This window comes from Alligator mississippiensis, chromosome 12, assembly GCF_030867095.1.
Source record: "Alligator mississippiensis isolate rAllMis1 chromosome 12, rAllMis1, whole genome shotgun sequence".
Classification (NCBI taxonomy): Eukaryota; Metazoa; Chordata; order Crocodylia; family Alligatoridae; genus Alligator; species Alligator mississippiensis.
Genome location: NC_081835.1, coordinates 40,192,961 through 40,218,081, shown reverse-complemented (window position 1 = coordinate 40,218,081; position 25,121 = coordinate 40,192,961). Strand labels below are relative to the sequence as shown.

The 25,121-nt window shown below is 46.0% G+C and overlaps 1 protein-coding gene across 3 annotated transcripts in view; it reads left to right on the top strand.

Moving 5' to 3' along the window:
* FANCD2 (FA complementation group D2) overlaps positions 1 to 25,121 on the top strand; it is a 208,938-nt gene that overhangs the window by 52,231 nt on the left and 131,586 nt on the right. For all 3 annotated transcript variants that reach the window (XM_059716123.1, XM_059716124.1, XM_059716125.1), the window contains 8 exons: positions 324 to 448; positions 6,697 to 6,784; positions 10,305 to 10,409; positions 11,683 to 11,783; positions 12,097 to 12,205; positions 13,077 to 13,112; positions 14,766 to 14,909; positions 16,008 to 16,142. In XM_059716123.1, coding sequence (XP_059572106.1) covers positions 324 to 448; positions 6,697 to 6,784; positions 10,305 to 10,409; positions 11,683 to 11,783; positions 12,097 to 12,205; positions 13,077 to 13,112; positions 14,766 to 14,909; positions 16,008 to 16,142 — 843 coding nt within the window. The remainder of the gene's footprint in view (positions 1 to 323; positions 449 to 6,696; positions 6,785 to 10,304; positions 10,410 to 11,682; positions 11,784 to 12,096; positions 12,206 to 13,076; positions 13,113 to 14,765; positions 14,910 to 16,007; positions 16,143 to 25,121) is intronic.

Genomic DNA, 25,121 nt, shown 5'->3' with positions numbered 1-25,121 from the left:
TGACTTCAGTGGGACTTACAGAAATAATAGCTTAACTGCAGACCCTCAGTTAAAGCCTAATCAAAGCTGTTTTTAACTGAGGATGTTAACAGTAGATTAACTGTCAATTTGTCTTAATGGAAAGAATGGGTATAAGTGCTGTGTTCTCCAGGTTGTATTATAATCCAGATTGTCATTGAAATGTGACCAGTTAGTGGAGCTATCTAGTGTAAGTGTAAAGAAATTACTGCACTGAGGGCACTGCATACATAATACCAATGCCATAAAAATGAGCTGCTTTTCCTAGTGATGAGATTGTGTTCTATTGTGTCCTCTACCTGTAGGATCTCATCAGCAAGTTAATGCAGATGGTCAGTGTTTCTCCTGCACCAATCCAACATGACATAATCACCAGTTTACCTGAGATCCTGGAAGATTCCCAGCAAAGTGAGGTTGCCAGAGAGGTTAGGTAAGGTTGATGCATAGTCTTTTTTCTTTTTAATTCTTTGTTTTGTTCCTACTTTAGACTTTGCTACACAGGTGGCCCACATCAGTGCAAATGGCACAAAAACTAGTTAGGGCAAGGGTGTCAGCATGTGGAGCCCTATCATCTGGTTTGTGGTGCTACCTGTGGGTCTTGGACCAGCCCCATGTACCGCATGCAACACACGCTGGTCCTAGACCTGAGTGCTGCATGCAGCATGTGCATGCAATGCATAGGGCTGTATTTAACTCACATGTTACATGTGGCATGCAGGGCTAGTCCAAGACATGTGCTACATACATCATCTGCACTGGGCTGGCTGTGTGTTGGATCCAGAGCCAGTCTGGGTCAGGCCTGCATACTGGTCCATTGTGTCAGATCCATAATTCAGGAGTGGTTTGTTGTGGGTGCTGTATACAGTGTCCCAGATTGGCCTTTGCACTGCGTACAGTGCATACCCCAGACTGGGGTAAGAGCATGCTGCATGCAGGGCTGGAGCTAGCATGCAGAACCAGTCTGGGGTATGTAATGCATGAGGTGCCTGCACCAGACTGGCCTTGTGTGCTGGCTTTGGCATATGGGAGTGTTCTGTAGGCCTGATTCAGCCCCTTGCCTCTCATTAAGCCCATGTGGCCAGATCATTTTGATACCTATGGGTTAGGGGAATGGGACAGTGTGGAAAAACAGGCAATCTGTTTGGTCTGATGTCTATGAACAGGCATGAGAACTGGGCCTAACAATTCAGAGAATCATAGAAAAATGGGGTTGGAAGAGAACTGTAGGAGGTCATCTAGTCCAACCCCCTGCTCAAAGCAGAACCATCCCCAACTACATTATCCAGCCAAGGATTTGTCTACCCATGTCTTTAAATATCTCCAAGGATGGAGATTCCACAACTTTTCTGGGTATTCCAGTGCTTTACCCTCCAAGTGAGAAAGTTAAATATTAGGAAAAATCTAAACTTCCTTTGCTGCAACTTGAAACCATTGTTCCTTGTTCTGTCATCTGCCACCACTGAGAACAGCCTAGTCCGATCACGTTTGTAACCTCCCTTCCGGTAGTTTGCTATTCAATCCTCTCAGTCATTTCTTTTAGAGACTAAATAAGCCCAGTTCCCTCAGCCTCTCCTCATAAATCATGATCCCCAGCTCTCTAGCCATTTTCATTGCCCTCCACTGAACTTTCTCCAATTTATCCACATTCTTCTTTAGTGGGGGGCCCAAAACTGGACTCAGAACTCCAGATGTGACTTCACTAATACCAAATAGAGGGGAATAACCACTTCCCTTGATCTGCTGGAAACGCTCCTACTAATTCAGCCCAGTATGCGGTTGCCCTTCTTCACAAGGGCACATGGTTGGCTTATATTCAGCTTATTGTCCATTGTAATTGTTTCCTCCTTGTCCCCTGCTGCTGCACACTGGAGGAGAGGTGTAAGTGGGGTAACAATTGCATCTTTTTCAAATAGTGCATCTAACTCATAAACCAATAAATATATTTGCTTGTAGTTCTCAACAGTATCCCTTCTCTGCTCTCAGAGTAACTGCTGGAAATGTGGGGAGCTCATACACATAAGGCAGAGAGAGAATCCTTTCCTGAAGCACCCATTTCAGCAAACCTTTAATTGATGGCACTTCTGTGGCACTGAGTTGTAGTTGATTTATGCACTATTACACCTCCTCTGTACCTTTCCTCTCGCCTATTTGCTTTAGGATATTAGTGCAGGCAGTGATGCAGGCTTCACCAAGCATATGTTTCTTCATAACCCTCCTAAAGCATATTTAAAAAAGAAAAAAAGAGGCAAACAACTAAAGAAGAAAGCTTTTATGGGATGCTTGCAGATGTTAAACCCCCTCCCCCGCCAAAACAGAGCTTTACTTTAAACTTGGTGTGTTCTCGCGCCAAGTCCAGCACATGCCCAGAAGAGGCAGAGCTTTAGTTGGACCTGGCTTACCTGATGTCTGTACAGATTGAGAGATTTAGTGGGGCTTTTTTGTCACTTTTATGTAATAGCTGATTGGCTCAGCTTTAGATAAAAGCACCAAAAACCCCCTGCAGAAGTGCCTGATCTATACAGATGCTGCAGAGCCAGGTTGAAGTAAACATGCTGCTTCTTCTGGTAAAGTGCAAGGGGTTTTTTGGTTTGTTTTTTTAAATGTCTGCAAGCAGCCATGGTTAACATGATGGTTGCAAATTGACTCTGTTTAATCCACCCATTATGTTTATTGTATTATCCTCTATGTCTTTGAGGGGTTCGTTTTATTTTCTTCATACCTTTCATTTTCACTGGGGTGAAAAAGTGTGCTTAACATGTTTTAACTAATACTTTGCACTAAAATTTAAAAAAAATGTTAGTAAAATATGTATCCTGTAAATGTACTAGCCTGTCAGGGTCAACCATAGGCTCACTCCAGGGCTTATCCAGGCTATATAATGCGTTAACATTAAAGCTACTCTATCTTATTTAGGAGTTTAACATGTATGTAGGAGTGGAATAAGTCTCTATCAAACTGAACTTCAGTTGCTTTTTTTCTTCACTGTTTATTTGGGGCAATAATTTTGTTGGGTCTAAAAAAATGTCTAATTTTGCCTAGAACATAGTCATTATGCTACGCCTTAGACATTGCCTGCCCAGAAAAGGTGTGAGACCTATTTGAATGAACATAACTAAAAAGCTCTCATGGAACTGGCAGTTCTGAGTGTGTTTCAATCACTAGACCCTCTATGGAGCAATGGCAGGGGCTTCTCAGCCTGAGCATGTAGCAAAGGAAGTCAGAGACAGTTTTGAAAGGGTTGTTCCCTTCTGAAGTGGGGTGGCATCCACCACCACATGTGAACAGAAGCCACTAGTAATAGAGACAGGGTAGGAGGGATTCTGTTCAGCCTGAGATGCTGACCAGACCTTGGACTCATAGAATGGGTGTGATACAGGAAAAGGTGCATCTTAGGATTTTGTTGTTCTCATAGACCTGTAGCTCCCCAGTAAGTAACTGGGGGACATGGGAATTTTGAGGTGCACATTCTGGAGAATGAAGAGGACATATTGAGAAATCCCATGATACATAGAAGGGCTCAGACAAGAGCTCTTTGTGGGCACAGGCAGAAGAACTGTCAGCCATGCAGCTTCTAGCTGTGCTGCCTGTACTGCTGCCACTTCTCCCCCTCCTGCCACCACTCTGGTTGCAGCATGGACACAGCTTCCAGCCTGTGGGAAGCTGTGCTGGGCTGGCCAGTTTCTAACTGTGCCCACACTACAGCTGGGAGGCAGGGTGGAATAGGGGAGCAGAGAAAAGTGTTGGTAGTGCAGATGCAGTTTGCAGCTCCTTAGTCCTGATGTAGGCCACCACTGGCTGGAAGCTGAGCCCACACTCAATTCTGGTTCCAGAGACTGGCCCAGTATGTAGGATCCAGAGAGAACAGGGTGGGGTGGGGGTAGGGGGTCACTGCGGGAAGTGGTGGTGGTATGGTCTCAGGCAAAGCCCTCCAGCATCGTGGGCTGGATCTGGCCCATGGGTTGTGTGTTACTGACCCCTGTTATAAGGTGTTCTTTGCATTTCAGGTATAACAATAATTGTGTGTGATAGTTTGAAGGGACAGTGTTGGGGAAACTTTGGATAAATGATTGCTTGCAAAAGTAGGGGACTTTTGCAGGCAGCCCCTGCATGCATGGCAGCAGCGGGGCCGGTGGTGGCTACAGGGGATGCCTCACTAGGGCAGCAAGGAGCTGTCAGAGGCAAGAAGCTTTTCCACATGGCCTCACTCTGCCCTGCAGTGCCGGGTCACACCTGCTGGGCTGCAGAGGCCCCAGGGGATGGCAGCAAAGCAGAGAGCCTGAGCCCATGGTGGCCAGCCCACCTCTGCCCTGCACACAGATCTGGAGGGCATGGGTCCCTCCTGCCCCCTTGGGAGTGTGTGCAGTGGTGGGGAACCAGGCCCACCTCCTGCCACCCAGATAAGCTGCCTGCGGTCCCGTCCCACTCCCTGCCGAGGCCCTGGGGCTGTGCATTCTGGCCCTGGGCCCCAAGCCCCACACACCTCACAGCTGGGCAGCAGCCCGAGCCCCAGCCCTGCCCAACTCCCTCCCTCCCTCACTATGGGGCCCTCAATTCCTGCTTTCCCCCCTCCCCCATATTACCTGCAGGAGTTTCTCTCCAGGCTGCCTAGCGGCCATGTGCATGCACATGGTTCCCCTTCCTCCCACTCCCCTTACAGGCCTGCAGACAGCTCTCTGCAGAAGTGCAAAATCTGTGGGTTTCTCTCATGTTTTCTTTGGGTAAAGGGGGAACCTGGGTCCCCTGGCCCTGTCTCAACCCTGCTTTGGGCATTGAGCCTGCTTTGGCTCTGTCTGGGCCACTGGCCCCATTCCTGGGCCAGTGAAACCTTTGTAACCTAGAAGTAAGCTTTCTGGAAAACACAAACTAAGCCCCTTCTGGGTCCAGACTTAAACAATGGCTACCTGCCAACATAAGTCTTCCCTTTACCCCAGGTAATATTGCCCTGTAGAGCATCAACACTCTGTTCACCTTCCTCAGGATAGTCCCAGTGCCAGCTAGGAGAACATCTGCATTCCCCTTGCTCTGGAGCTCTTGCCTTAGCAGCCTCTGGGGCCAGACTGACTGCTCTGGCTCAGGCCCTGGATTCATATAGCTGGAAGCCATGCCTCATTTGGTCATGTGGCTCCCTGAGCTGCCCCAGGTGTTTCCTGAGTAGGCTTGCTGAGTAGCCTTCAGTGCAGTTTACTGATGCTGGTCTCACTGCTGCAGTGGGGCCCATGCTTCCTGAGCAGAGTTCTGCCCTGCTGGATTTATTGCAGAGTAACCAGCTTTGTGATAGGCACTCCTAGCCTCTGCCCCTTCCCCTGGCTAGCTATTTTCCTTGTAGCCAACTCCACCAACTACTCTTTTCTCCTCAAGTGACAGGAGCCTTCTGGCTGGCTGTTACAGTCTGCTATTTAGTGTGTTTGCACACTCATGCACTGCCTAGGACAGAATGGGGCCCCTGCTTTATTTGTTTTTAGGCATTGCTATAATGGAAATACTCAACTAATGGTGATAAAACAACAAAGGAATGTTAGGAATCAAGATACTTGGTTCTGTGTTTGGTTCTGAAGAGGTATGAGCCTCAGAGGCTATGGATTCAGCTTTGCTGTGTATCTGGCATGTTCTGTCTAACAGTAGGTCTGACAGATCAGAAGCAGGGTGTACAGACAGACAATTATACTGTTTTAAGGTAGGGAGGAAGAGAGACTTACTGCTTCTGAGTGTATCTGTTATACAAATTGTAACTGTTTACTCTGTCCACCCTTAGCCTGCAGTAAGTGACATTAAACTCACAACATAGTTTCATTTAGGGGTAAGCTGCCCCACTTCTACTTACTGTGGGACAGGAACAGACAGTTGAAACAATTACAGCAGATTCAGCTTAGGGGTGGTAAATTGACACCTGAAAATGGTATAATTGTTCATATGTCCGCGCCCAGGATTTTCTTTCCAGCTTTGCCCCATATGACCTTATGCAATCTTTTGATTTCACTGTCTGTGAGTGGGGAATGATTCTTGTATTGTGTAAGGCCTTGTATCCCTACTTTTGGTTATGAATGTCATACAGTTATTAATTTCAGGCAACAGAAGGTGGCTTCCAGCTCAGCATATTTCCCTCAGGCTGCAGAAGATGTTTCTCTTGAAGTGCCTGTGTCCTGTGTGAAGCTCTAATTTTATGTTTGCTATAGAAGCAGCTGAGTGACCAGGATTACAGAGGGGTCAGCAGGCTAGAGCAGAATATTCAGAAATTGTCAGAAATGTTGCTGTTAAACAGCAGTTTGGAGAAACAGTGAGTTTCAGAGGTTTGTAGTGCAGACAAAGTTAGATAAGTTTTTCTATGAATAGCAAACCCAGGACTAGCCCTACCACATTTCAAGTTCTTGCTTCACCTGAAAAGTCAAGCATATCAGGATGACCTTCAAGTATTGCTCCCATTTCTGCCTAAGAGATCTATGGCAAATGTCAGACTTCCTTCATGTCAAGTGCAAGTCAAGGAGCAATGAAACAGAATCTCAATTGCGAGAGAAGCAATTATTTTGAGAATATTTGCCTTCTATAGTATCAGTGGCATATGTTACTGTCTCTCTTAGAGATTTTGAAGCAAATTGCATTTTTCCATCTCATAATTCATCTTAGTGGAAAACAAGCAAAAGCCTTTTATTTCTTGTTTTCACTGTTTTTCTTCAACATTAGCTGTTTATTAAAACGGGACACGCGACTAACTGTTCCAATCCTGGATGCCCTTTCCAGTTTGGATCTTGATGCAAGACTGCTGGCTGAGGTAAGAGATTTTCTGTTAAATAGAACAGGATATGCCTACTGCTTAGGAGAATCAATATTAGAACTGCTTTGATTTATTAATTGAATTTTATTAAAACTAGCTTCTTTCTAGATCTTCAGATCTTCTGGAGGCATCCAAAATTGGAAAGGTATCATTTAAATCAGTAAGCATTAGGGGTGTGTGAAGTGGGCCCTATTTGATTTGGATTTGGCTCGAATCAGGGACAGTGATTTGATTAGTTTATTTGGATCACTGTCCCTGATTCGATTAGGCCGAGTCTGAATCTGAAGATTCGATGCTGATTTAGAGAATCAGCAAACCGGCTGCAAACACAGCTTTAAATGTTTTTTCTACGTACCTCAAGGTACCAGTGCACCTTGTGAACACTGCAATGCTGGGGCAGATGGAGTGTCCCATAGGAGTGCATGGGGGCCCTCCACATGCTCAGCAGTGAACCTGGAAGTGGACCGGAAGTATTTCCGGTCCGCTGTGGACTGTGCTGGGGGGGGCCTGCACTGCCCTGGGTTGGCCATCAGCCTCAGGGGGACCCCGGTTGTGCCCCCTCGGCCCAGGAACACCAGTTGCCTAATTGGAGGGTACAGGGGGCCCCCCCACGCACTCTCCAGCAGACCTGGAAGTGTACTGGAAGCACTTCTGGTCTACTTCTGGGTCTGCTGCTGAGCGCGCTGGGAAGCTCCCCACTTCTGTGGGACACTTCATGCGCCCCAGGATCGTAGCATTCATGAGCCGCCTGCTACCTAGAGGTATGTAAAAAAAAAAACTTTTAAAGCTGTGCCTACGTCTGAATTGCTGAATCTCTCTGAATCAATTTGGAGGGTTCTGATTCAATTCGGAGAGATTAAAGAGTCTTCTGATTCAGTTCGGATTTGGAGATTCAGCCTCCGAATTGGGCTGAATCTCTGCTGAATCGAATCAGGCACCAAAGCTTTGTACAGCCCTAGTAAGCATGTTATAGTGAGAAAGCAAAAAACAGTTAAAGTGATGGTCAGAGATGAGTTTTTCTGGTTCTCGTGGAATAATGTGTTCATAAAAGAAGTTCTGTTCCAACCCCTTAGAGTGAGGGTGGGGCCCTGGGACTTACCTGGGACCCTGGGATGGATCTGGGCTGTGAGGCTTCTTGCAGGTGGGATCTACCCTGGAACACAGGGGTGATCACCATAGCCAACACAGTGATGGCACCAGAAGCAGCAAGGGGCCTGGTGGCATTGAGTCTAGAGGTGATGAGAGGTCCAGGGACGGGTGTCTAGCAGTGGTGGGGTCTTGGGCATGCAGTGAGTGTTCAGAGGTTGCTGTGGCCAAACTCAGCACTTCCTTTCTTTTTTGTGTGTCTTTGTCACAAGATATTTAGTAGAATTTGCAGATTTGTTGGAATCTGATAGGGCGCTTCTGCTGTCGCCTAGCTTGCTGCTGATAGCCATGGTCAGTAGAGCCAAAGGACCCCCTATTCTGTGGCAAGCCATGTCCCCCAGCTTCTGGTAGCTCGCTAGTAGCCCAGCAGGCCATATAGGCTCTTTGGCTCCAGCTTCTGCTGGCGACTTACTTCTTTTAAGGGAAGGGAGTGCAAGCAGAAGAGAAATACAGCAAGGCAGATCTTATTTCTGAAACAAGGCCACATTTATCAGTTAACAGCAATACCTCATGGAAAGTCCTTGTACAAGAATGACTAAGCCAAAATTAAGCAGAGTCCATATCAGCAAGAAGACAGGCCTAAGCAGCCATGTCCCCTTTTCAAGCCAATATCCAGTGATGGATTTTTTGGGTATGGACATGTACGTTTGGAGTTGTTTCAAAAGAGAGTACCGTATTTACTCAAATATGACCCTGATTGTGAGATGACCCCCCAATAATTATATTCTATATATGGAAAATTAGTACATTATAATCAATTTTCCAGGTATGGAATCTAATTGGAGGTTTTCCTTGATTTTTGTCCCCCTCCCAGTGCTGCGGCAGGGAAAATAAATCTGAGGCTTCAGGTAGCCCTTTTTCTTTTGGTTTCTCTCCAGCCTTTTCCATACAGTATCCATATACTTAGTTTATCCAGAATTGATGAATGTTACCTTTTTGTGAAACTGCAAAGTTTCACATTTACTGCAAGATACTCCAAAAACACACTTTTGGGCAGCACTTTGGCACATACTTATATGTAGTACAAACTTTATTTTTTTAAATTTGTATCTGAGGCCAAATTAGCCCAAACTAATTCCCTATCCAAGAGTCCAAAACTGTAAGTGGCCCTACTACTGGCAAACATCCTTCACCTACACCTGGGGCTTCAGATGTTTCTAAAACCTTTGGCAGGCATCCTACTTGTAGGCCCAAGCCTGGAGGCTTGGGGTTTGGATGCTCCCAAGTTTTGCTTGTCCTTAGCAATAAGGCCTTTGGAGCAAGCAAGGGAGGAGACTCCCATTTCCATAAACTGGGCTTAAAGCCCCTGCAACTCAGTGGGTACTGAACCACACAGTTCTTCTGCGATGCAGTTTGGGAAAACTTTCTTCTTGGACACAAATACATGGTATTTCCCCTGCCAGGTTAAGAAGCCACTACACTTGTCCTGAGCCTTCAAGAGGCTTAGTCCAAAACCGAAAACTCATGATTTACTATATAGTTCCTTGGGCTTAGCCCCACCGGTCAACAGTTTTTTTTTTTTGAGCCATGGTGACCCTGCAGCTTAGCACTGCTCAGTATGTGTGTGTATTCCAGATACCAACCCACAAAGGATCCACGTGCTAATTAGCCCCCCAATCATGCCCTGGATGCAGCGTTCTTCTCACAGGTCCTGGGATGTTCCAAAAATTTATATGCAGATGAGGTGCCGGGCAACCTGGTCTGGCTTTACTTTATGGAGTGGGGAGGGGGGGCACACTAATCGTATACCCCAGGTTGAGAATGGGGGATGACAGAGGGATCCTGTTTGGGGCTCTGTTTGGTGATGTTTGCCAGATGTTTAAGGCTGGTGAAGAAACAGGAATAATTGGAAATGGGAAAGAAAGGTACAGCTCAGCTGTGGGAGTGAAAAGGAAGTCAAAATCTATGCAATGTAGTAACACACTATGACTTTAAAAAGAGTTGGTAGTGAGAGGAACTGTGCTTCATGGGCTCTACCATACATCTTATTCAGATGTTTGTCCAATATGGTCTTTGTGTTTTATATTCTCGGTTTTGGGTGCATTTAATCAACTGCTTAAGTAGTTTCTATATTACTGAGCACATGTTGCTTTTGGCAGCAGTTTAAATGATAGACAGTGTATTTAATGAGGTTTCCTGGTAGGTGATTATAAGACCAGGAGTTTTTTTTCCCCCATATGAGGTATTTCAAATGGGCAGCAGCTGTTGGGTTCTAACTTACAAGTGGATGAACTGGAAACAATGTAAATAAATGTAATAAAACACTCCAACTTTAACATGGGATAAAACAGCCTTAAAGTTGGAGCACTACATTTGTTTTGTTTGTTTGCCTGATATCTTACCTCATACATAACACATTTTTTTCCCTTAGGTGCGTCAGACTGCTATGTCCATAGTGCCAGCTGTAAAATTGGAAGACTTGCCTGTTGTAACCAAATTTATTCTTCATAACATTAAGGCCACAGATGCAGAAGAGGTATAGAATTTACACCATCATAGTAAGGATACATAAAAGAGAGTGGTGCTGTTTGGGAATGTAGAAATAGTCATGCCAGAGTAGACTGGCTCAATCTGTCTGGCTTGACTGAGTCCAATGCCTGCTTCTTCAGAAGCAGGTATGAAAGCTCTCATACTACTCTAAATTGTTAAGAATTAAGCTGTAAGTGGAATATATTCCTGATCCCTATAGTTATCCATTCATGCCCTGAAGCGTAAGGTTCGAGACCTCCTTTTATATCTTTTTCTTATACCTCCTTTCTTTCAACTTCCTGTATTATTATTTGGTTTTGGAATATATTTTGCAGTGTAAACAGCTAAAAAAACTTAAAGAAGTGTTAGGAGCTTAGATCAGTCCAACTCTACCAAGCTAATCTGGTTAGGAGGCAGTTTTAAAGCTCTTCTAACATGATTGAGTTGAAAATAAAGGGGAGGTTTTCAAAAGTACTTTAGACTCCAGATCTTTTTAGTGGGGTTTGTGCTCCTAAATCCTGTTTTGAAAATTTCTCTGTGATAGTCCTCACGATTAGTGGGGGCTATTTTCAGGTGAAGACTTAAAATTAATTTTCAACTTCAACTTTGCGATAGACTTGTATAGAGGAAATGTGCTCAGGTTTTTTAAATGGGACTGGTTAGTACATTGAAGTTTCTTCCTAGCTAAACTGGTTGAGAGATTGCTCACATGTCACCATGAAACATTTTAGCTCAAATTGGTATTCTCAGAAAGATATGATCATTTGACTATAATGTATTTAGAATGATCAACCTGATCTACAGTAGTTGCTACAAACAATGAAATTTACATATGTAAAACCCCTGTACCACAATAATCTCATGTTTACCTGGCATACTATGCTGCTGTTATATGGAACTCATAAAAGTAACCTGCAGAATATAGATTCTCTCCTACTGTGAGCAAGTGGGAATTTTGTGGAAGAGCCTTTTAAAGAAATCTCTTACCACCGCTTTTCTACAAATATTCATATACACAGATAATGCATAAGTTATTTAGTGATGGTGCATGAAATGTTCTTTGCACTTTTTTCTAACTGAAAAATCTTGGCATTGTCTGATGTCTATTTTTTCTATTGGCCTTTCCTGTTGTCTTTGAGGATTCTGTAGATTGCCTTTTTCTTTTTTTTCTGTCTTTCCCCTCTTCCTTAATGTCACTTTTATTTGTACAAATATGCTAACAAAACTGCCTGTCATTGTAAATTGTTCCTACAGAGCTTTTTGCCCTCTGTGTCCTGCAGGTGATTTCTGATCTCCGTAAAAACTTGGATCTGTCCTCATGTATTTTACCCATGCAGATACTGGCTTCCAAGAACAAGCTCAAAAGCCAGGCCCAAGCAAGGTACTTTTCCAGTGTCTATGTAATTTTACTTATCTGTTGTATGGAAAGGATATGACAAAAGGGCTTGGACACTAATTTATGAGGCTGCATAATTTAGAATCCACTGCAGATTGATGTTAGCACCTTCAGCATTTCCATCCTTATCCATTGAAGCTAGCAGCCATATAAACACACTCTTGTGTCTACAACACACTCTTGTATCTGCTACTGTATCTTGTATAGTAAGCATCCTTCATCTTCTGACTTTGGTATTCCTATCTTTATCTGTTCATGCCCTGCTCTGCATTAATTCTGCCCCTCTGGTTATTTGCAGTTCCTCTATGAGCCAAGTAAGCAGTAGTCAAAACTGTGTGAAACTCCTTTTTGATGTGATAAAGTTGGCTGTGAGATTTCAGAAAGGCATTTCAGAAGCTTGGATTAAGGTCAGACTGTTTTCTCTGGTTCTTCATTTAACTTCAACATTAATTTTAGATTTCCTTACATTCAGGTTTGCTTGTAAAAAAACTATCTAGTATTGTACTTTTATCCTTTCCGTTCTGATACTTGTTTCCCTTCTGTGCTCCAGTTTAACAGTATTATTTCCCTGAGATACTATGTTATATACTTTTCAGCTACAGACCTCAAAGTGTGTTCTTTAGATAACCAGTGAGCAGCAGCTACCGTATTCTACAGACTGAGAAACTGAGGTGCAGGTTAAGCCCAAGTGTGTGTTTTTAAGTGAGCAATTACATTTAGATTTAATTTTTAATGTAATTTTTTTCTGAAAATTTAGGTCTTAACTTCTCTGAATCTGTTTTCCCATCTTTGGAATGGGATAATATATTTATTTGTTTTATAGGAGTGGTTGAGGCTAGGCCAACTGATATTTTTTAAAGTGCTAAGAAAGTGTTCTTCAGGGAAAACAGGACTACATTTCATTTTAAAAATGGCCTCTCAGTTGATGTGTATATAATGAGGTTGGACTTTATTCTTCTTTTCAATTCTTCTTTCTTTCCTTAGGAATATAATTCCATTTTCAAAGACTGAAGTTACTTGAGTGTATGCTCAAGCAAGCTATACATTTGTCCACTGTCTCCAGACTGTAATGATGGGTGCAGTAGAGAGAGTATCCTGGTTTAATATATACATGTTATTGCAGAGACGAGAAATTGATGGTGTAATATTTATTTTGATATTTGCCGATTTGGTCCATCTTCACCCAGCTTTATTTTCCAAAGTGTAAGGCATTGGGGTTTTGAAATACATAGTGATGTACTATTGTGACCATTTATTTTGTATTTGTTTCCTCCTCAGGCTATTGAGAACACTGTCTCTGTATCTGACCATAAGGTAATATCTCTGTTGACTGTTCCTGTGCTGTACTCATCCTTTTTTATGAGCTCCTACTTGGACCTACTATAGCAAGGACACTTGTTTTGTCCATGGCATAAAGTTTGGAGGTTTTGCTGTAGAGCTCAGGAACTACTAGTGATTCAGTTGTTGTAGGAGAGGTTGTTTAGGTATTCATTTCTTCTGTCCATGGTTTTAACTGGGTTTATTTTGATTTGTATTTACACATGCATGTTCTTAATACTGCATCCATCCATATTAGTGACCTGGAAGATGGGATGGAGTGCATCCTCAGCAAGTTTGTGGATGATACCAAACTGAAGGGATTAGTAGGTACACTGGAGGGTAGGGCTAGGATTCAGAGAGACCTTGACAAATTGGAGGATTGGACCAAAAGAAATCTCATGAGATTCAATAAGGGAAAGTGCAGTCCTGCACTTGGGATGGAAGAATCCCATACACCAGTACAGGCTGGGGACCAACTGGCTAAGGAGCAGCTCTGCAAAAAAGAACCTGGCAATTACAGTGAACAATAAGCTGAATATGAGACAACAGGGTGCCCTTGTTGCAAAGAAGGCTAACAGCATACTGGGCTGCATTAGCAGGAGCATTGCCAACACATAGAAGGAAGAGGTTCTTCCCCTCCATTTGGCACTGGTGAGGCTACATCTGGAGCACTGTGTCCACTTTTACCGCCTCTCCCTCCACAAAAAGGTTGTAGAAAAATAGGAGAGAGTCCAGCGGAGGGTAATGAAAATGGTTAGGGGGCTGGGGCACATCACTTATGAGGAGCAGCTGAGGGAACTGGCCTTATTTAGTCTGGAGAAGAGAAGACTAAGAGGGGATTTAATAGCAACTTTCAACTACCTGAAGGGTGGTTCCAAAGAGGATGGAGCTAGACTGTTCTCAGTGGTGGCAGATAACAGAAGAAGGAGCAATGGTCTCAAGTTGCTGCAAAGAGAAGTTTAGGTTAGATATTAGGAAAAGCTTTCTCCCTTGGAGGGTAGTAAAGCCTTGGAACAGGTTATCCAGAGCGGTTGTGGAACTTCCATCCTTGGAGGTTTTTAAGACCTGGGTAGACAAGCTTTGTCTGGGATGATATAGTTGGGGATGGTCCTGCTTTTGACCTCCTGAGATCCACTCCAACCCTAATTTTCTATGATTCTATATCAGGGGTCATCAACATTTTAGGGCAGAGTACCAAAAACACCTGCAACCTTGACTTGTAAGAAGTTGACATGCCAGGGGCGGATGGTGGGGGAGCCATGAGGTTCATGATTCTTGTGGCAGTGTACCCCTGGTCCTTTTCCTGCTGTCCACCCCAAGCTGAATGCGCCAAGCAAAATGCCTTCAAGTGCCACACTCTGGCACCCGTGCCGGGGGTTGCCTACCCCTGTTCTATATCATCCCTGTGTTTCATTCAGTCCTTCTGAAATCATGTAAGAGAGGACATATATTCTCTGAATCCATGCCCCCCCCCACTCCTGGATTTCTGGGGTATCTTCAGTTCTAGTTCTGACTAGACACTTAAGTGGCTTATTGAGTCCATAAGTTTCTCTGCAAATCTGATTTAAAAATGTATGTCTCTTTAGGCTTTGGTTTGCTCAGTTCTTGCACAGCTTTACTGATTAGTGATTATTTCCTCTGCAAAAGGTTTTGGATCTGATAGTTCTCCTGCTAATCTATACTACAAACATCAAGAACAGGAAGCAAATTGAGAGACTGCTGAGGAACAAGGTTCAACTGGGCTATGTGCCAGAGCAGCTGCTGCAGAGCGCCTTCCAAAATCACTCGCTGGTCAGTAATGCTGCTGCTTTGGGATCCTCCTGCATTCTGCCAGGTTGTGTCAGTTGTTTGCTGGGTTCTGAGCAAAGATCCATTAAAAGCTTCTCTAGTGGATCTCAGAACAAGCCCACAATTGAGAGGAACTTTACAATGGATTTTCTAAGGTTTGCCGGAGAACTCCCCTCCTATGCCCTCAAGGTTGGCTAGACCTCTAATCCTTCTGTAGACCTTAGAAACCTCCTTTGCCCTTTACCTTCACCTCCCAGCCAGGGACCTCCAGTGCTTGACATACTGCTTCCCCTCACAAGAATTCTAGACAGTTACATTTTGAAACTCAGTTTTTAGTAAGTATAATTTTTTCTACAGCTAGGCATGTTTATATACGGGGCTTGCAAACATGCAGTTTCAAAGAGGAAACAAGGAAGAGGGAATAGGGCAAAGAGTGCCTATTTAATGGCTTGTATACATGAAGTGAAAAAAAAAAATGTTAAACTAAGTGGAGATGTAAATTCAGAGTTGGTTACCTAAACCACATTAACTTTCACTGTGGACACTTTCAATTGTTCAAGCTTTATTTCAAGCACCTCCACTGCCGTTTTTGAATGCGGGGACACTGATACATGAAACACGGGAGGCTGCTGGAACGTGGCAATTGCCATGCTCCAACAGACTCGATTAATTGAGTCTGCTCTGATGTGCTGGAATGTATAGGTGCCCTTTTATTTTGATTTAAAGCAGCCTTAAAGAAATTCAATTCCATTCCATTCCATTCCATTGTAAATTAGCATAAGAAAAGTAAGGTTACTTCTATCTTGAGTAATAATATCTATTGGTTATATAATTTGGAGAATCCTAATGCAAGAGGAGCACACATGTGCTACAGCCCTGCACACAGGGCACTTTTACCTAGCTGCCACTCCTGCTACCTGTGTCTCAGTGCCCTGAGGGGGTCTTGCAGCACCCTGGTTGAGAACTACCGCACTAAACTAACTGGGATCTTCAGAATGAAGAACTGTGCACCTGCATTTAAAATGTATAAAAAGAGGGATGGGAAAATTTCAAATCACAGTAGTGAGTCTAAAGATTTTTTTCATGATGTCTGTGTTGCAGGTGATTAGAGACTTCTTCCCTTCAATTCTGTCACTGGCTCAGAGCTTTGTGCATTCTGCAGACTCATGTGTTGTCTCGTTTGGGAGCTGCATGTACAAGCAAGCATTTACAGCATTTGACTCTTACTGCCAGCAGGTACAGTTGAAATAGATAATGGAGCAGACTTTTTACTCTGATAAACATGAGTTCCTAATGCTTTGCAGGTTATAGTAGTAACATAAAAAACCCTGGAGACAAAAGTCACGTGTACACAAAAATTAGAATATATTTCCAGTTTGGCACAGTGTTTCTCTCAAACTATTTCCTAAAGTGCTATACAACCAAAACAATGCAAATACAAAGGTAAATAATAAACAGAGAAACAAACTAAGATGCAAAAAGGGGAGAGCAATGATGACTTTAGTTTATGAGTCGAGGAGCTTTTGTGAGATATCACTGGTGCTGCAAAGTAAATGGTTTTATCACTAATAGTACCAGACTTGAACCAGTTAAAATAGACAGTTACCAGTGCTAGAGGGAGCAGAGAAAGAAGCTGATGGAAGCAAAGTCTGGGAAGTCAACTGGAGTAAGTCCAGTGAGGTGAATTTTGAACTGCATCTGGGAATGACAGAAGTCAATGCAGCTTGGTGGCATGCTGTAATGTTCTGCATTGTATTGTGGTACATTGGAAGAGCATAAGAGTAGAGTTGTATTCATGCTTGTGTTGCTGAAAAGGGAAGTTGAAGCAATTGCCTACAAAGACAATTGGGGTACACTGATAATAGATGGATCTGTACATGGTGGAGGTGGGTAGGGGGAGGAGAAGAGTTCAAATTCATGGATAAACTTAACATTGTGTGCGTTAGGGATTAAGGAGGGCCCTGAATTAAGAACAGAGTTGGTAGAGATACAGTTGTGATTTGGGATGACCAAAAGTTTTTGGGAAGTAGTTAGCTGTGCTAGTCAATCAGAAGGCAGAGTAGATATGCAGCTTTATAGACTAACTAAATAAGATATATGTACACAGACCATGAGCTTTCATGAGCACAAGGTCACTTCATTATATAGATACTGTGAAAGGGTGTGCAGAAAGTATAAGGAGAAAGAAATTCATTTGAGAACTGGTAAATAGCAGAATAAGATGAGAGAGAGAAAGCAGACATGCTGGAGAGCTAAGAGTTGAACTAGAGGCAGCTGTCGTATAGGAGGATGAGTCCATTGTTTGTATAGCACTTAGAGGACGATAAATCTCATGATTGGACTTCTTGAGGCATAAGTAGAGCAGTCAGAATGGGATAAGAAAGACTGGCAACAAGGGACCTGCTCTACAGCTGCACAGCTAAGGCATTAACTCCAGAGGATGGACTAGTCGCAAGCATTAAAAATTATATGGAGCCCAGAATAAAAAAGGATTCACTATTCTCATCAGAGATCATGTTTCCCTTTTCCTTTATCCCTTTGGCATCTGTTGGGTTTAACGTTTGATTGTAATCTTTTCTGGTATACCTCACACTTCAGTACCATCTTTGTGGCAAAGATTTTCAGATAGAGTACGTATATTATTTTTCTTTGAAGTAATTAGCCTCATGTACATTCACACTTCAGATACATCTCATGCCCTAAGCATCAAGCAGAGATGCTTTGTCTTAGCAGTATTTGCACAAGTGTGCTCCATCTCTGTACCTCCTTCTCTCCCTGAACTGAAAGAATAAATATTTTATACTTCTCAGTTCCTCTCAACATGCTAACGTGGAGCAGTGGTGGCCAACCTTTTTGACCAACATGCCACAAATTAAGCCTTGATTTTCTCCAAGTGCCACTGATCTCTACCTACAGGGGCATACCTGACAGTGTTTGTGCAGGAGAGCAGAATGCTATTTCATAGGTTCATAGATTGTAGAGTCAGAAGGGACCACAATGGATCATCGCGTCTGACCCCCTGCCCGTGGCAGGAAAGAGGACCAAGGTCAGATGACCCCAGCCAGGTGACTATCTAGCCTCCTCTTGAAGACCTCCAAGCTAGGTGATAGCACCACCTCTCTTGGAAGCCCATTCCAGATCCTGGCCACCCTTACTGTGAAAAATTTCTTCCTAATATCTAACTTAAATCCACTCTCAACTAGTTTACACCCATTATTCCTATTCACTCCCTGGGGCGCCTTAGTAAACAGCGCTTCCCCTATTCCCCATTGACCTCCCCTAATAAATTTATAGGCGGCCACAAGATCTCCCCTCAGCCGTCTTTTGTGAAGGCTGAAGAGATTCAGCTCTCTCAACCTCCCCCCGTAGGGTCTATCACGAAGGCCACTAATCATGTGAGTGGCCCCCCTCTGGACCCTCTCGAGATTCCTTGCATCCCTCTTGAAGTGCGGTGCCCAAAACTGGACACAGTACTCCAACTGCGGCCTGACAAGTGCCGCATAGAGGGGGAGCATCGCCACCTTTGTTCTATTAGTCATGCACCTGCTAATGCATGACAAGGTGCATTTGGCCTTGTTGATGGCCTTGTTACACTGCTGGTTCATGTTCATCTTGGAGTCAGTTATGACTGCAAGATCCCTCTCTGCCTCTGAGCTGCTGAGAAGAACACTCCCCAACCTATAGGTGTGCTGGGGGTTCCTCCTTCCCAGCTGGAGTACCTTACATTTATCTTTATTAAATTGCATCCTATTTCTCTCTGCCCATTGATCCAACCTGTCCAGGTCAGCCTGAATCTGCTCCCTGCCCTCCGGTGCCCCATAACTTGGTATCATCAGCGAACTTGGAGAGGGTGCTTGCCACACCCTCGTCCAAATCGCTGATGAAGATATTGAATAATATCGGTCCAAGGACTGAACCCTGCAGGACCCCACTGCCCACCTCCCTCCAGGCCGAGAAGGAACCATCCCCCACCACACTCTGGGTGCGGTCCCTAAGCCAGTTGGCCACCCACCTGACCATGTAGGCATCCACTCCACAGTCTGCTAGCTTCCCAATGAGGATAGGGTGCAAAACTGGATTGAAGGCCTTCCTAAAGTCCAGGAAGATGACATCAGCCTCGGCTCCCGTGTCCAGGCAGTGTGTGACCTGGTCATAGAAGGCTACAAGGTTTGTCAGGCAGGATCTACCTGTGACAAACCCGTGCTGGTTTTCCCTCGGCATCGTTTCCCCTGCTGGGCCTGCACAAATGTGTTCTTTTGATTATTTTCTCTAGCATTTTCCCAGGAATAGAGGTAAGACTGACTGGCCTGAAGTTACCCGTCTCACCCCTTCTTCCTTTCTTGAAAATGGGCACCACATTGGCACTTCTCCAGTCCTCAGGGACCTGGCCGGAGCACCACGAGTGCTCGAACAGCTGTGCCAGTGGCTCAGCTATGACACTGGCCAATTCTTTCAGCAGCTGTGGATGGAAGTCATCTGGGCCTGCTGACTTGTACCCATTGAGTTCCACCAGAAGCTCCTTAACTATTTCAGAACTAACCATAGGCAGACTGGTGACATGTGGACATCCGTCAATGATCGAGGTGGGGGAATTGGCTTGGTCGATACATAGAAATACTGAAGCGAAGAACTCATTGAAGAGCTCTGCTTTTTTCCTTGCGTCAACCACCAACTGTCCTGATTTGTCCTGCAGGGGCCCCATGTTGCTCTGAGCTTTCCTTTTGCCTGCTATATACCTGAAGAAGAACTTTTTATTGTCCTTGATTGTTGAAGCCAGACTGAGCTCAAGCCCCGCCTTGGCCTGTCTAACTGATCCCCTGCAATAGTGCGCCAGGGAGATATATTTCTCCTTGGTGGCTGGTCCCTGCTTCCATTGCCTATACATCTTTCTTTGCCCCCAGACTCTCCTGGAGTTCCCTGTTCAGCCAAGGGGGCTTTTTTGCCCCCTTACCTCCCTTCCTACGTAATGGGATAGACTCCTTTTGAGCCCCAAGGATCACTCCCTTGAGATACCTCCAACCCTCCTGGACCCCCATTTGCTCTATGTTCTTGAGTTGCATCCCCTCACTAACTAGCCTTCTAAGCTTGCTAAAGTTGACCCTTCTGAAGTCCAACACCTTAGTCCCACTGGTTACTTTACCCACCCTTCACTGGATGGTGAACTCGACCAAGTGATGGTCACTATCTCCCAGGCTACCGTGAACTTGCATGTTCCCCACAAGATCATCCTCTGTTGCTAAGACTAGGTCAAGCAAGGTGCTACCCCTGGTGGGACTAGACACCACCTGGGTTAGGTGGAGGTCCTGCACACAGTGTAAGAACCTCCATGAGCGGCTTGTTTTGGCTGTCTGCTCCTCCCAGCAGATATCTGGGTAGTTTAGATCTCCCATGACCACCCCCTCCCTCGCCTGTGTGGCATCTGCTAGCTGCCCGGAGAATACATCGTCTAGCTCTTGATCCTGATGAGGAGGCCTGTAGTAGACACCCGCAACCAAGTCCTTTTCCCCTGGCCCCCCCTGGATCCTGACCCACAATGCCTCGGTGTTCCCCTTCTCCACCCCCGCCTTAATGGAGGAAGATGTATACTGCTCCTTAACATAAAGTGCTACCCCCCAACCTTTTTTCCCCACTCTATCACACCTATACAACCTATACCCCTCAATGCCTACTGCCCAGATAGTGCACGGTGCACTGTTGCAAGAGGACGTGTCAGGTGTCACTGCCAAGATCCAGATTAATCTGTAGGTTAACTGCTGCAGTTTTCTATGGGAAGCAAGGGCACTTGTCCACGTGATGCCATTACCATGTACACATGATGAAAATGTCACATTTCATGGCTTATTGGTGTTCTGTTGTACACATGCAAGAGTTTTGGGGTTTTAAATGAGTTTACATCATTGCAAACTAAAGTATGTCCCTATGTAGTTTAGTTTGCAGTGTTGCAAATTGCAGTGATGCTGCTGTCAGCTTGCTCCCTGGCCATGGGAGAAGCGGGCAGGCTCTGCAGAAAAAAAGGATTGGGTTCCTTGCCACTCCTGTGGCCAGCAGAATGCTTGGGGCCACCCAGGAGTGGGATAGCTTGCGCCTAGGGCAGCATGGGAAGGTGTCAGAAGGGTAGCTGGGTTTGCTGGCAGTGGGAGAAGGCAATGGGGATAGTGCATGGGGCACTGGAAGCCCAGATGGGCTGTTAGCTGGCTGCATGCTGCCCCAGCTTGGAGGTGTCCAATCCAATGCTTTCCTGAGCCTGCCTGGGTTTCCAGTGCCCTGTGCCCCATCCCTGCTGCCTTCTCCAGCTGCCAGCAAACCCAGCTGCCCTGCCACCTTCCCGTGCTGCCCCAAGGGCAAGCTGGCCCACTCCTGGGTGGCCCCAGCTGTTCTGCTGGACACAGGAGCCTGCTGAAGGTAGAAGCCGCGAGGGGCCCTATCCTTATTTATTTATTTTTATTTTTTTGGTGGAGCCTGCCCACCTCTTCTGCAGTCAGGGGGTGAGCTGCCATCAGGCCAAGCTACCCCTGAGCTGCAGGGGGTGGTCCTTCCCTTCAGTGGTGGCATCCCGCAGGGCCTGCTGAGTGCTGCTCCCCAGGTGGGCTCAAGGAACAGTTGGATTGGGCCAGGTGCAGCCTCTGAGCTGGGGCAGCACCTGGTCTGCTAGCAGCCTGCCCAGGCGGCCCTGTGGGGGTGCCACCACTGCAGAGGGAAGGACTGGTGCCCCCCACAGCCCAGGGGCCTCTTGGCCCACTGTCAGCTCCCCCCTCCCCCCCCCGAGCTGCGGGCAGGCTTCAGCTCTGACAAAAATAAAAAGTAAAAAAGGATTGAGCCCCTAGCCATAATGTGATGGAAAAATTGAAATGGTGGGTTTCAATTAAAAACCCACTTTTTCAATGTAGGGCGCATAGAATAAAACCCTGAGGACTAAACCCCCATCACATGTACAAGTGCCCCAAGTATCCTGAATTTGGTGGCGGTTGCTGGGACAGAGAATTGTTAGCCTGGCTTTTGGGGGTAATGCCTGACACCTCTAGCAGCAGCAGCTTCCTATTCCGCTTTGCTCTGTGGGGCTGGTAGTTGGAGCTCCTACCCTTCCTCTCACATGACATCCTGATATTCAACTTGTGTAGCCTAGGGATGTAAATACCAATTAAATAAATATTCGTTTAACCTGTTGTAATTACATGATTAATCAGTATGGTAATGCCTGGCCTGGCCCAAGTGGGGCTACTCAAGCCTAGTCTGCAGGGTGCCTCTGCCCAGCATGGCACCAGCAGGGCACTTCCAGCCCTCTGAGGCATGGTGGGGACCCAGCAGGGCTGCACCTCAACAAACCAGGCAGCTGGGTAGGTCATCTCTAAGCCTAGGGCCAAAGGCAGGCAGGGCACACCATAAGGCTGAGCCATAAGCCCAAGGGAGTCTATCTGCACCCACTTACCACCACCTTACCTTGCAGCAGCTGTAACAACAGAAGGCACCACATCCAGCTGGGTGCAAGCATGGGGACGGGCGTGGCAGCGCTGGGCTCCTGGGAAGCATCTGGCCCTGGGAAGCCATGCATCAGTGGCTGCAGCCTCTCACTGGCTGCTGCCACCCAGGGCATCTTGGGCTGTGCTGCCTGCCACAGTCCAGGAAGCCTTGTGCAGTAGCAGCCAGCGAGGGGCTGCAGCCACCAGTGCATGGCTTCTTGGGGCCAGCTGTTGCAGCATAGGACAGAGGGGCTTTACTTTACAGCATAGTCAGTAAGGGACTTTACTTAACCCACTGCAGCCAGTGGTGCATTGCAAGAGAGGGAGCAGACAACATGCTTGTAGCCCTGCAGTTGGGGCAGAGGGTGGGAGGAGGTGGACATGATCTGGTGTCAGCCTTGAGTGCAACTGATTTACAGTAAGCCCAGCAGTAGAAAACACTCAGCCCACAGGCACAGAGAATCCTGGAATGTACAGGATCTTAGCCAATTTTGCAAGCCTCGGAAAGCGCTGTGTATTAACTCTCCACCGTTCAAATGGCCTGCACTCTAATAAAGGGCAGGTCTCCCTGAAGTCATTCTCCAATTCATTTTCTGCTGCATTTTTTAAACAAAATCTTCACTTAAAAACATTGTGATAGCCCTTTTTTTCCCTCAATTTCCTACATTTTTTTTGCTGTTCGTTCAGTCAGTTCAGCTGGTTCAGCCACAGCATTTGGATCTGCCTTATTTTCCAAGGATGCAAGATGCATAAGCTTTGATTTAGCAGCAATCTGGATAGCAAGCAAAAGAAACTGCAGGTGCTTATGGCATTGATCCAACATGGTTGCTATCAGTGCAGGTCTGTTTGTTATAGCAGGATCACTGGGTTTCATGCGATGCTCCAGAGAACGGTCAACAACGGATTTAAAATCAGCTGTCTTTCCACTTTCACCAGCAGTTTCACTTTTTAAGTGAGTGTTGGAAAGACTATTGCAAATTAGGGGTGAACCGATAGAGATTTTTTGGCCCAATACTGATAGCCTATTTTTAACGAGTCATATTGGCCGATACTGATCCGATTGCCAATGTGTGGCTCAGCAGCATGGAGAGCAGCATTGTGGGCTGGTTAGTCTGTTGTGGGGGAAGGGGCATGGAGGAAGGAGTAGGAGCTGCAGACTGAGGGCCCTGCAGTGAGGGAGGGAGTGGGGCTGGAGCAGGGGCAGGTGCTGCCGGCTGGGGTGGGGCACAGGATGGAGCTGCAAGTGGCTTATCCGAAGGGGGTGGGTGGGTGGCTCCTGCCGCTGCACACACCCCAGGAAGGCATAGGGGGTATGTGCCCTTCAGATCTGCACACGGGGCAAGGGTGGGCTGCCGTTGCAGGCTGGGGCCAAGAGCAGCACTGGGCTCTTCCTGGTGGGGTGGCTGGGCCAGACTGTGCTCGGGGCTGGTGGCGCTGCTATGGGGGGAGGGCTTGGTGAATTTTGGGGTGGCTGTAGACCCCCTGTAGCCCTCCCTCCTAGTGCCGCCCACCCTGAGCACAGCCCAGACCCAGGACCCCACTGGGAAGAGCCCGGCACCGGCGCCAGCCTGCAGCAGCAGCCCGCCCTCACCCTGCACACAAATTTAGGGACACATGCCCCCTATGGCTTCCCAGAGTGCATGCAGTGAAGGGAGCCAAGCCCTCCTCCCTCCCCCCGCACCTCCTGGATGAGCTGCTCGTGGCTTTCTCCTGTGGCCCTCCCCATCCTGCCCTGGCTGTGCAGCCCCAGCCTCACTCCCTCCCTCACCGTGGGGGCCTCGGTCTGCCCCCCATTCCCCTTCCCTCCCCTACACCCCTACCCCCATAACAGGCTTACCAGCCAGACGCTGCTCTTCACGCTGCTAGGACGCACTCCTGGCTGCCTGTGTGCTGTGCTATGACTGCACTCATTCAAGGGACATTGATCAGCGACATTGGCCACATCAGCCAAAAAAACGCAATTGCCAATTATGTCAATTTTCATTATATTGGTGTCGATATGATACGAGACCGATGAATCTGTTCACCTCTATTGCAGATTGGATAAATATTTGAAATGGATGCTTAATGTTCAGCTGGCATGGCTTTGTAGCACACTTCAAAGTAGAAAGGACAAGTTAGATATCCTCTATTAATTGCTGTTGCTCATCTTGCAGCTCAAATATTTGAGCATAAGATACTTTTCTATCTCCTTATATACTTTTGTAATCTGACAGCAGCGCTGTTATAGGAGACCTTGGCTCACTCAATCTCTCGAACATTTCATATGCTGAATTCCAGCGAGTCTCACATGACTGGATCAAATGGTGCTGCTTAGCCTGAAGCTGTGCTTGCTTTCAAGTGCTTTAGCAGCAATAGTGCTGTGGTGGAAATGTTCAACTAGCCTGCTGGCTGCTGCAGTAACATGATCTACACTGCCAAAAAAGCCATCATTCATAGCCAGCTGTAATGTGTGGGCAAAACAGTTTACAGATTTCCATGCAACATACCTCCCCATGTTGGTGAGCACGACGTTGCATTATCTTGCATGCATGTTAAGACATGGACTTCCAGACCCCATCTCTCTTCTGCAGCTTTTAGCTTTTCAGCAATGTTTTCTGCTGCATGTCATTTTGGCATACTTTCTGTCTGTAGAACAGCCAATCAAAGCTCCCAGTTTTCAATGTAATGACTGTCATGTAACTTTCTGAATTTAATGCTGTCCAAAAGTCAGTAGTAAAAGCTACTTTATCAGCTTTTCCCAGTCTTTCCTGGATAG